The 12,248-nt window shown below is 44.4% G+C and overlaps 1 protein-coding gene across 5 annotated transcripts in view; it reads right to left on the bottom strand.

The window, feature by feature from the left end:
• The window catches only part of AMOT (angiomotin), a 63,343-nt gene that overhangs the window by 25,978 nt on the left and 25,117 nt on the right, over positions 1-12,248 (bottom strand). For all 5 annotated transcript variants that reach the window (XM_044234639.1, XM_044234640.1, XM_044234641.1 and 2 more), the window contains 3 exons: positions 8,359-8,503; positions 7,424-7,516; positions 4,846-4,991 (listed from right to left, as the gene is read on the bottom strand). In XM_044234639.1, coding sequence (XP_044090574.1) covers positions 4,846-4,991; positions 7,424-7,516; positions 8,359-8,503 — 384 coding nt within the window. The remainder of the gene's footprint in view (positions 1-4,845; positions 4,992-7,423; positions 7,517-8,358; positions 8,504-12,248) is intronic.

The following is a 12,248-nucleotide window of genomic DNA, read 5'->3' as shown; positions in this document are numbered from 1 at the left end:
CTTCCATCCACATTTATAATCCATCGTAACTATTGTGTGAGTTTTACCTACTCACACGATGCGCTATTGTCTGGAGATGATTTTGGATGAAACATAAATGTCTATGCCTAGTACATCTTCCTCCAGTACTGGGAAAGGAGACCTTCTTATGGTACTATGTGGATATGTGTGACAGCAGAAAACTGCCCATCTCCAAAACCAAAATGACAAATCAAGTAAGTAGCAAGGGAATTAGAAATAAGAAAAAATATCAGCCATAAAAGAATAATGGTGGAAATGGAAGGAAACAACATGAACTTTGTTTTGAAGAATTGAGTGGAGCAGCAAATGGACATTGGAAAATGCATGGGCATCAAGAGTTATCAGTGTGATGTCTACATCATCACCAGCTTCTGTAATTCAGAAAAGGTTAACACTTGGGCCCCTTTTCCCTGAATCTCTGTGGCTGTCATTCTAGCCTAAAGCCAAAGAACAAGGCTCACTGACTTTTTCTGCCAGCCCTCCCACATTCCACTCTCTCCCTTCCAGGGCCCTCTGCTCAGTAAGCAGCCCACCCGCAGCATCTTCCCTCTTTGGTCTTGCCAGGGCCTTTTTCCCACCATTCCTGAAACAATTACCCAAGCAGTGGCTCAGCTCTGGATCATCATAAGGCAGTAGCCAGCCAGAAGTCTGGGCGGCCTTGAGCCTTGTGAGTGGATATGCCAGGCATCTGTCGAAACTCTCCAGTGAGGTCAAATTAGTGGCAGCATGTGTTGGGGGTGGGAGGGAAGTTGGGGGAGGTCCCTTTGCATGGAAGAATACCATAATTGCTGTGGACAGAGTTCTTTTGCCTTGGAGTTTAATGGGCCTCCACTTCAACATGACCTACGTGTCCGCAAAGATAAGGGCAAGGATGGAAAGGCACCATTTACCTTGGCTGCTAGTTGCTGCATAGGCCGCAGATTGGAGGCAAGACCTGGGTCATAGTGAATCACTGAAAAACCAGGTCTCTCCTGTAGTAAAAGTGCTAGCCCCTTCCAGCAAGATACCTCCCCAGATATCAACAGAGTGAGGTGCATCAGAGAATCTCTGCTGAGCTTGGAAGAGGAAGAAGCTGTGATTGTGGGAAAAGGTTCTCTGTAAGCCTGAGGCACATTTCTGTATAAAGCTTAGAGCACAGTGAATTGTACCATGGGCCAGAGACTTAATGGGATTAGAAAACTGAAATGAATTTGAAGAGCATCTAAATGAGAACTTTATATGCAGAAAGACATAAATACATGCAAGGGTCCTTGGATCATTAAACTAGTCATAATCTTTCCCTGGCCTTCTTCTTTTTAATTGTGATATATTTGACATATAACATTATTATTAGTTTCAGATATACAAAATAATAATTCGATATATGTATTGACCTGACATTGTACTTAGTAGGCTAGGAAAACACTCCCTAGACCAACTACTTAATTTGGGAAAAGTTTCCCTAACTCTCATTTGCTAAGTAGACTACAGAGGTTTCTCTTGGAAGAACTTCTAAGGAAAAATAATGGTACCATTTGTAAGCCATAATTAAATTCTCTGTTTATAGGAGACATAGCAAATATCTGACATATCCCTCTGTCTTCAAAAATGATTTTATGTGAGTTATCTCCAGATAGGGAACTACATTTTCTATTCCTGAATACCCTCCTCGATTTAGAGATGTTAACTAATTTTGTGAACACTGAAGATTCCTTACTAGATTAGGTCCAGAGCTACCTTCCGTAATGTTCCACTCTTAAAAATTTTACCCCAGACAGAAGAAGCCTAATGGAGGTTGAGTCACAGCAGGTGAGCGGAAGTTCAATAATCAATTCCTGTATTTGAGATTAAGGATAAGGAATGTTTTCCTCTGAATATTGTAAAGGAGATAAGGCAACCACCACCCAGGTGCAAACCAAGGTCAGATAGGCTGCTAAGACAGAAAAGATAATAAGAATTAGTGGCTTTTTCCTGAGACCTGGTTTCAAGCCCCTACATGTGCTAGAGGTGACCAGGCTTAAGAGTCTGGGAGACATTACATGACCTCTGCCTTTGTGATTCCATTGGGTAGAAGGCTCTTGGCCCGTTCTCTCCATCAAATGTTGCACCTCCTTTAGCAACAGCAACTCAGATTTCCCAACAATCAGACTCTGAGCAGAAGTCCAAGTTGGGTGAAGACTAAAAATTAACAATAATCAATGAGCTCATTTAAGATACCTGGCCACCAGGTGCCATGATTGAAACCTAGCCCAATATTCAGAACTTCTTTTTTAAATCATAAATCTGTGTGTTTTGGGGGCAGGGCCCTAGAAATCTAAATCCTAAAAATCTCTGGAACGAACGCCCAGAAAAGCCTCAGAAGCCAGAAATATATTTCAGGCAACTGTTGCAGTGAGGGCTGCCCAGTGGGAACTACAAATTAACATCTTCTCCTTAGATGTATATTGTATATTATTTTCATGATTAACAACCAGTTACCACTGAGGCCTAGGACACAGCAAACCAAGATAGTTGCAGAGTCTTTGTCCCCATTTACCTCCTACTGGATGGGTACCCTTCCTGGAGGGGCAGCAGGGCTGTGTATACAGCCCAATCTCAAACCACTCTGGACAAGCTTCTCACAGTCTGGTTGAGAAAGAGGGGCCTTATGAGTGAAACTTTTTTTTTTTAAATGAAAAGACGCAGGGGTTACTAAATTTGAACAAGCGCCCACATTTTCTCTTTGGGAAGAGAACCAAAGGATGATTCAGACAGGGAGACAAGCAGCAAGGGTAGGGAATGAAGAGTCATGAGATTCCAGTTTTATTCCTGGCTTTACCCAAGACTTGCCATGTGACCACCAGCAAGCTACTTCTCAGCCAGTCTCTCAGTTTTCCCTTCTCTCAAAGAATACAGTCTTATCCTTGTCCTGCAATTTACTCTGTGATTTCCTCATTAAAGGGGGAAGGAAAAGCATTAATGAGGTATAGCAAAAGGTTCAAGGGTGTGCTGCTTAGGTCTGGATACCAGACATATACAAGCATTCCTCATGTTCAATAAAGAAACTTAGCAGTATTTCTCATGTAGACAGCTCAAGAAGCAGGACATGAGCCCGATTTATCCAACCTGAAGTTTAATGATTAAGCAAATCAGGTCAAGGATAATATAGGTTAGGTGACATTACCTACTGGAAATCTATGAACCCACAACCCATAAGCATTTTTTTTAAATATTTATTCATTTGATGGGGGGCAAGCAATGAGAGGGGCAAAGGGAGAGGGAGATGGAGAAAATCTCAAGCAGACTCCCGCTGAGCTTGGAGCCCCATCTCAAAACCCCTGAGGATCATGACCTGAGCTGAGATCAGGAGTCAGTCACTCAACTGACTAAGCCATGCAGATACCCTCCAAAAAGCATTTTAATCCCTACCCCCAAAACCAAAGGGTATCTGTAAGTCAGATCTCTAGGAACTAGAACCATTCTTACTGAGGGAGAAGCAGCAGGCAATGAAGGAAGGTAGGAAGGACAGCTCATACATAAACACTTCTTTATTTTTTTTTTGTCTCCAGTTGATAAGGCTTCCAATGTTACAATGGAGGCTATTTTTTCCTCTTAAAACAAAATTCAAATTTTAGAATAGTTAGTGAGATATGAAATTTTCTTCACCACGTTACACTTTGGCATCAATTTTTGCTGGAACACACCCATTCCCTGAAGTATAAAACATCGAAGACTTAGTAGTACTTCAATACAATGACAGCTGACAGGCAAGATTAATTAGTGACAGGCCAGCAGCAACACTGCCTGTATTTCACATGAACACAGTAGTGTTGCAATCGAGTAACATCTACATCAAGACTAATCAGATACGTATTTATCATATGCTTAGTAGTTGGGAGCCCCTGTATTTGTCAAAGAAAGACTCCAGCCTTGCACACAAAAAAAGTGACAATTTTACCCCACCACATACCTACATTCTACAACCTAGCCAGGAAGAGCCAGGGCACCGCTTGTGGCCTGCCACGAACTGTAAATTGTCCCTGGGTCCCATCCTGTTTGAGACTGCTTCTATTTCAAAACCAATCTGTAAAATAAATCCTAGGACAAGGGGCATAGCCATCAAATTTCATTTATCTTATTAATTTTCACCTAAGGGGACCAAATTCCCACTGAGTATGGGAAGACAAGGACCATTTTGATGTTAAGATCCCCGGAGTACTTTAAAATTATGGAATCATTTTTCAGCCCTTCTTTTAAAAAAAAAAAAAAGCTTTAAAGCCCTGTAAGGGCAGGAATTAAAAAGTATATATTGGTCACAGACTTGAAGTAAGGCTATGTCTACAGTGAGAACTTGTAGGGGGGTGGCTAGCTTCTTAGATGAATGAGCAAATGGAAATTGCTCCTTGACCTTGGTGATTTTCTATTCTGGAGCCAAAGGAACTTGCAGAGAAGAGAAAAGAAATCAAAGTCCACTCACATCAGAACAGCTATAACTAGAAGTAGCAGATGGCAGGGCGCCTGGGTGGCTCAGTCAGTTAAGTGTTCGACTCATAATTTTGGCTCAGGTTGTGAGATGGATCTCTGAGTCAGTCTGTGCGCTCCGTGGGGAACCTGCTTGGGTTTCTCTCTCTCCCTATTCCTCTGCCCCTCTCCCAACTTGTGTTGTCTTTCTAGCCCATGCTCTTAAATAAATAAATAAATAAATAAATCTTTTTTAAAAAAGAAGTAGCAGATGGTACTTTCCTACTGGGGGATTGTGTAGCTGCCAGTTCACCAAAGTGGGGAGTCCCCAGCACCCTTGATCCCTTGATTTCCCAGCTTTTCCCCACCTCAGCCTCATATGCTACTTAAGGAAACTACACATACCTCTTCTTCCAGCTTGACCACCTTGGCCTGGGCATTGCTCAGGGCCTGGTCTCGGATTTCAATGTGTCGCCGTTGGTCCTCATTGGTAGAACGGGCAGTGGCCAGCTCGGCCTCCAGCTTCTCCTTCTCCCTTTGGCTTTCCTTATCTATCAAGACAAGAGTTGTCATTACTGCCACTCCGGAGCTGGCTCAAAACCTTACCTGAGTAAAACTGACAATGAGACCCATTGTTAAGCATTGTCTAACACACAGCTGAAAGAACCAGCATAGCCAAGATCAGGACTCTCTCACTGGCTCTACCACCAACTTGCGATGTAAATTCAGAAAAGTCACTTAACAGAGGTTGTTGTGCAGAAGCATTATGTAAAAGGGGATGTAAAAAGTGTGATGAAAAGTATGATGGAAAAAATACACACATATCAGAAGAACAGGTAGGCTTGTTTCTTCAATTTTATTTCTTCAAGTGGTCTTGTATTAGCAAAAGAGCCACTGAGTTTTCCTTATTATCTTGGGACAGTATATTAAATCAATCTAAAAATGGAATCTCACAGACTGTGTAAAATTCCAAATCCTACTCTTTCCTAACGTTATTTTCCAACTGAAGTATAAGTCCAGCACTGCATCGTAGGGAGAGAAGACCAAGACACATGTAGTCATCCCCTCTGCCTTTCAGGTCCCTCCCCTTTTAACTAGGGCAGACCTCATACCAAAAACTCAAAAGAGCAGTTCTGATTCTCATTTGGAGGTACAGTGCCCTTCCTCTGGAGACCATGATACCTGGGTTTAATAGTGCAGCCTAACCTCCCTTCCCACTCTGACATTACGTATCTATTCCGCTGTACCTTGGAAAGAAATGAGTATTTGTTGAGTACTTATTACCTACCAAGTACTGTACTCTTAGTCCTCAGAAGGACTCCCCTGCAAGAAAAGTGTTATTCTCTTCTCCGTTTTGTATATGAAAAGACAAGAGACCCAGAGGGCCTGAGTAACTTGTATGAGGTCTTACAATTAGTCAATGAATACAGAGCAGAACCCATGCTTATGGCCAGGCTGTTCTGAACTCTTTCTAACCAGACTGCCTTCTCCTAGGGTTGTGTTGGTTTGGCCTCTCAAGGATGAGTGGAGCCCATTCCCCACGGAGGCTCTTCAAGAGGGCTTTCTTGCCTCTTACCACAGTTCCATCCATGCAGCACACTGTCGATGTCCAAAGGCAAAAAGAACTAAGAGGCCACAAGTCATGCCCTCTTCTCTGCTTGTTAAGTAGAGTCCATTTTTCCCTTCTAGAACCATGCAGCAGCCTTTCCCCTTGCTGTTAATACAGTTTTTATCTACTGCATCCCCACATTTTATAAACCAGTAGCAGAGCTCCCAGGACCCCTGAAATACCATTACCACACAGGGAGGAGGAGTATGAACTAGCAGACCTGGGGCAAGAATCCATACATTTTCTCTTTTGATTTGTTTTATCCTGGGAGGTCACCACCTTCTCCACGAGGCAACAGGCTTCCAGGGGCACCGTGATACCCCCAAAGCAACTGCACAACAATTTATACCAGAAAAACTGCGCTCTTCCCTCTGAGACATACCGACAAAGAACAGGAGGCTCAGGGAAATGAGAAAGAAAAAAGCCCCACTTCTGAGGCCAGTGCACCACAGAGCAACCCAGGGAGGGAGGGGGATATTGTAAGTGAAGATCAAACAAACTTGTAAAAGCAGACTGGAAGCTGCACGGAATGACTTGAAAGGGTCATGTGGAGGCCCAGCAAAGATGGGGCCTGACAAGTCCCCTCCGTGCGCTACTCCAGCTGGGAGCCGCAGGGAGGGAGGCTGGGGGTCGGCAGCACCAATTACGGGCACATGCAGAGTGAGGTTAGTTCATCTGTTTCCCCCTATGGGTTCAATCCACTGCAGAGTTTTTATTGCCGGTTTTATTGTGGTAACTGCAAAGAATGAGGCATTGTCTAGCTGGGTGGAGTCTATTAGGGACCGATAAAGAAGAGGATTAGTTCATTGTCACGGTCCTTGGAGTATTTCCAGACAAAGGAAACACTATTATGGGGAAGACGTAGCTCTGCCCTCCCCCACACCCTCCAACTGGGCGACCAGAGTCAGTAGCTCAGGCCATGACAGTGGTCCTCCTCTAGCTCCCTTTGCCTTGGCCAATATGGAATGATATATAATACAGGGTGTTTAACTAAGGGAGCCGCAGGTGCGGATTAGGTATTCCAAACGCTACCATCCTGCATGTTAATCCCGTCTCTACCACAGCCAGCCCACAGAGCCTTCAACAATAAATCCCTCCAACATTAAGAGACCCCATGTTCACTAAGGTCCTTTTCAGCTAGCCGTGACAAAAGCAAGGATTTCGAGGAGCCATACTGATGTGACTAAATGTGGCAAGCAGCCTTCTTGGCCTCAAAGGATAAAAGAACAAGATGTTTGAACAGGAAAAAGAATCCCTAGATGTCATTTGCTCTGTCCTGGCTGTTCTAGAAGGATATGCAGATCTGTGTAACCTTTTTACACATCTGGCTCCCAACCACACATTAATACCTGCTGCCAGAGCTTTCAGACTTACTTTTTGCAAAGAGCTGAGAGATGGTTTTTCTAGTATCCTCTGATCCCTCATATTCCTTCTCCGCAAGCTGCTTGTTGGCAGTCTCTAGACGCTCTGTGGAATTCAGAGACAATCAACAGGGCTCCATATACAAATTTCCAAGCACATGGTGTTTGCTCTCTAAATACTGATCTTGGGCAAAACAAGCCTGCTTCTTCTTGTTACCAGGGAATAGGTGACACAGACACAGATTCACCAACGTGGAGCCCCAAACAAATCTAAGCCATGGTTGGGAAGGAGGAGGTGAGCACTTAACAATTTCGCCCCTCCCTCACTAAACCGAAGTGCAGAATTCTTAATTCTAATGAAGGAATCTATCCCTGAATACATGACATCTTTCATTTGCCAGGAAAAAGAGCATCAAAGTTATCATGATGTCTTTAAAATCATGTAACATCAAAGCTAGAAGGGGACCATGGGCAGTGTCTAGTTCAGTTGTCTCATTTTATCAATAAGACATTTTAAATTCAAAGACAGAAAATAACATTCCCAAGGTCATCAGTTTTGAAGGTGATTAAGGTGGTCTTTTCTAACCATCTCCAGTATTATCATGTTAAGGTAAAAATAAAAGGAGTGAGTCCCAGAAACAACAGAGGACATCACTATTTCAAGCTTGCATGGCCAAAAGACAGACCTCTGCAAAACCTAGAAAGGAAAGAGGCAACACGGACTGTGGGGACAAGCCAGGTGGATCCAGGAGTCCTGGGGGGGATACTGCCTGATTAACACATCAGCTCATCCCACTTTCATGAAGCAAGCTTGCGACCAAGTTCTGATGCCATCCCCAAAACCTAGCCTGGTCTATGCTCTGCAATTGAGCCTTGAGAGCCCCAATGTATGCTCCTCAGCCCTTCCCTTCGCCATCTTGGCCAATGCTTCAGAAGGGAGTCCCTCACCTCTCAGATCCCTGTTGAAGTCATGCATCCTTCGAATTTCACCCTCAAGCTTGTTTCTCATGGCTTTCTCCAGGGCCTCTCTTTTGGAGGATGATTTTACAAGGTTCTCATACGCCTCCGAGACACGCTGGATTTCTGTCTCCACCTGGATAAGACAAAAAAAAAAAAAAAAAAAGGAAAGATAGTGGGAATGGTAGGAGCTTAATGGAATACATGGTCTGAAAGGATATATGCAAATCCTTAATGACAGCTTCTCCCAGGGCTTTACAGATGGCTAAGAGGCCTGCCTAACAGATAAGAAAAGTTTCCCAGAAGAATTTCTTTAAAAAAAAAAAAAGATTTATTTATTTAACTTGAGAGAGATCTATTGCGCATGCACAGGGTCAGGGGAGGGGTTGAGGGAGAGTAAATCTCAAGGAGACGCTGCACTGAGCACGGAGCCCCGCGGCGGAAGCGGGGGGCTTAATCCCAGAACTCTGAGATCAGGACCTCAGCCTAAACCAAGAGTCGGTCGCTTAAACCAACTGAGTTCCCCAGGTGCCCCCAGAAGGATTTCTAAAGTCAATGTTCAGCTAGCTCAGAAACCAGTTCAGGGGGTCATGAGAGTTCCTCAGGTTCAAAACAAATATGGTTTCTGCCTTCAGAGAAGGTGGTAGGAGAAAATAAATTTCATAAGTACAGTTATAAATGATTTTAATTTCTGCACAAGAATTTTCTTAATTTTGAAAATATGATTAATAATGTATATAATATGTCAATAACATTATTTCAGAGTGTCCAGAGGGCTTTCACATGTTTATTTCTATTTGCCCCGCTATCTGCCTTCACAGGGACTCCGCTCCCCATTTTGGCACAGGGAAAAGTGAAACTGACCTTTCTGAGATCAAGTTAGTGGCAGCGGCGAACCCTAAAAACTCAAAACCTCGGCCTTATCCAGTGGTTCAGTTCACTCTAACAAACCTTTACCAAGGGCTAAATATTTACAGAGATCTTTAAAATAGCCGTAGGGGCGGGAGCACCTAGGTGGCTCAGTGTTTTAAAGCCTCTGTCATCGGCTCAGGTCATGGTCCCAGGGTCCTGGGATTGGGTCCTGCGATCGGGTTCTGGAATCGGGTCCCACATCAGGCTCTCTGCTCAGCGAGGAGCCTGCTTCCCCCTCTCTCTCTGCCTGCCTCTCTGCCTACTTGTGATCTCTGTCAGATAAATTAAAAAAATTTAAAAAAAATTTTTTTAACTACCCATGGGGTATGTAGGCATGAACGAGGACATTACTGTTTCCCTTAAAGGAGCTTTCAATCTAATCAAGTAAAAGAATAAAGAGAAGGATGCCTTACTCAGAGCAGTAGAAGTAAGTGCTACAAAAGTACAGGGAGGAAGAGGTTACTCCTGGTTGGGGTGAGGGGAGAGGAGACCAATTTCAGGCAGGAGGTGGCATTTTGAGTCAGATCCTAAAAGCTAGGTCAGATTTCAATGAGCAGAGGTGAGGGGAAGGGTATTCTATTCTGAGAGAGCGAATGCATTCCCAGAATGACCAGTAGTCTCATTTGGCTAGACTCTGTGGGGTACACAGAGGGAAGCTGGTGAGATCTGGCTGGAAAGATAGACTGGAGTCAGATCATAAAAGCTTTAATGCCAGGTATTTGGACTTTATCCCCTAGTCAGTGGGAAACCAGTACAGATTTTTGAACGGAAATTCACGATCGGAGTTATGTTTTATGATACCACTGCAAATCTTATAAAATGGGAGGAGAAAAAAAACATACACACAAAACCTCGAAGGGAAAGGGTCTTGCCCCAAATCAGCCCGAAGAGAGAAGAAAATAAGAAATTAGGCTCCAGAGTCTTTCTGTAACCAGTACAGCTTCATTGCACTTGAAATAACTACAGAGATATTTGCATAAAATTTGTATAAGATAAATAAACCCTGTGGCCTATTCAGCAATTTGCAAATTGAATTTGACTCCTGCAGCCACTCTGCATTCCTTCTCAGTTTCCCACTATCCTTCTTAACAAACTCAGGGTACTTTATGGGGAGAACTATCAGGTCCCCAGTGGGAGACTGGAAGAAAGGTGGGGTTACCAAACAACTCAGATTCCACCTGCCCAGCTTCAAAATTATGCCCAAGGCAGGACTGCCCGCAAACAAATGAGGCTTACACCACAGAAAAGAGCAGGCTCCAGAGTGTTTTTCTCCTTGCAGATGGCACCAAGATAGCAGCACAGAAGGTGAAAACTGGTAGTGAATGGCATTTAGAGACAAGATCTGCAAGGCCTGGGCCTGATAAAGCTTTTGCATGAAATTCAAGTGCGGGGTACAGAAAATAAACATTTCCATTTGAAAGAGCAGTCTTGGTATTAGTCTGAACTGGGCAGCCTTTAGACGGACGGCAAGCCTTTCCAGTTCCCCACAGAATGAATGCCACACCTGGAAAGCAGGCCCTTTGCTCACCTTGTTCAGAGTACTATTTCGAGATCTGTACCAATCTTTCTCTTCCCCGCCCCATGTAGAAATACTGTACCCTCCAAAAGGGCAAGTTTTACATCTGTCAACAGGCTCTTCCAGGAAAAGAAGTCATAGAAAGGCAGACCCACTGGTTTGGTTGGGGATGGTGGGGGCAAGGAAGAGGGATGTGGTGGTGGGTTTTTGTCTCATTATTCCCCTCATGAGCCTCGGGCCTCCGTATTTTTTCCTAGCACCAGCTGGTATCTCCCATATCTCCCTTTTCCTCTTCCAATCCCACTTAGGCCTCTAATCCACTGCAGCATCGGGTCAGCCTTCACTTTCCCCAGCACTCAGTTACACTTGGTGGAGGCATCTTGGCCCTCGCTGGGAACAAGCAACAACGAACAATGCCACAAATCCTGTTCCACTCCTCTTCTCTGTCACCCACCTTCCTGATTACTGCATCAGAGATGGGGCTGGGGCCACCCTGAATAGAGTTTGGGGAGGGGTGTCAACGGTTAAACCCAATCAGCCACACCAGGCCAGTCTGCTTTTAGTGCATGGGTAAGATTAATTTGTAGCACCGATGTGATTTGGGGGTGGGGCATATAGTTAAATGAGAGGAGGCAGAAAATGGAAAACTGGGGGTAAAGCCACAGAGAAACAGTCCTCTATGAACCCCAACATACCCCACCCAGATCTGGGCACACTGTGAGGGGGGGTGTTTCTGTTACATAAAAATACTCAGCTGACAGTAAGCCCTCCTTTACTTTAGGACCCAGATCTGGTGTTTATAAATTCTCAGTTTCATTCAGGCCCCTGAAATTTCCACTCCTGGGTGTCTCCTAAGGACAGAGTTGCTGAACAAAACAGGGCAATGTACCCTCCCTCCCACACCTTCACCCTCACCTCCCGGAACAGTCCACATTGTCGGGAGATCAAACCACAGGAGATCCACAATGACAAAAGCTGCAAAGAGGCTGCCAAAGGTATAACCCTATTCAGGGACAGCCACTGGAAGCCAAGAGCTAAGGTTCCTAGGTTAGGGCACTCAAGAGCTAAAGTCCCAGCTGGAGGAGACAAGAGGGGCCCAGGAAAGAATAAGAACTCTATGGGAAATACGCTCCTTTTCCTACTTCCTCAGCCTAGGGTGGTCACCTGTCACCCAGCTGTGGTGCTAAGCCCCTCCTGCCCCCCCACACACCAGAGAAAGACAGCAGATGTTGAATGTGAGCTGCAGGGAAAAACCAAAGCAAAGAGGAGGCAACGGAAGAGGTGTTGAAAAAGAGTTACGATGAGAACTCCCACTTGGAAAAGTGTTCTAAGCCCTTTCCAGAACAAGGCAGAGCACGATCTAACTTCAGTGGTGAGATGTTTGTGGGAATTACCTAATTTAAGATCCAAATTTAGTTTAAGATCCAAATTCAGTTACGAGGGAAGATATCAT

Source organism: Neovison vison, chromosome X (genome assembly GCF_020171115.1).
Source record: "Neovison vison isolate M4711 chromosome X, ASM_NN_V1, whole genome shotgun sequence".
Classification (NCBI taxonomy): domain Eukaryota; kingdom Metazoa; phylum Chordata; class Mammalia; order Carnivora; family Mustelidae; genus Neogale; species Neogale vison.
The sequence above is the reverse complement of the archived record's forward strand: the minus strand, read 5'-3'. Positions and strand labels throughout refer to the sequence as shown.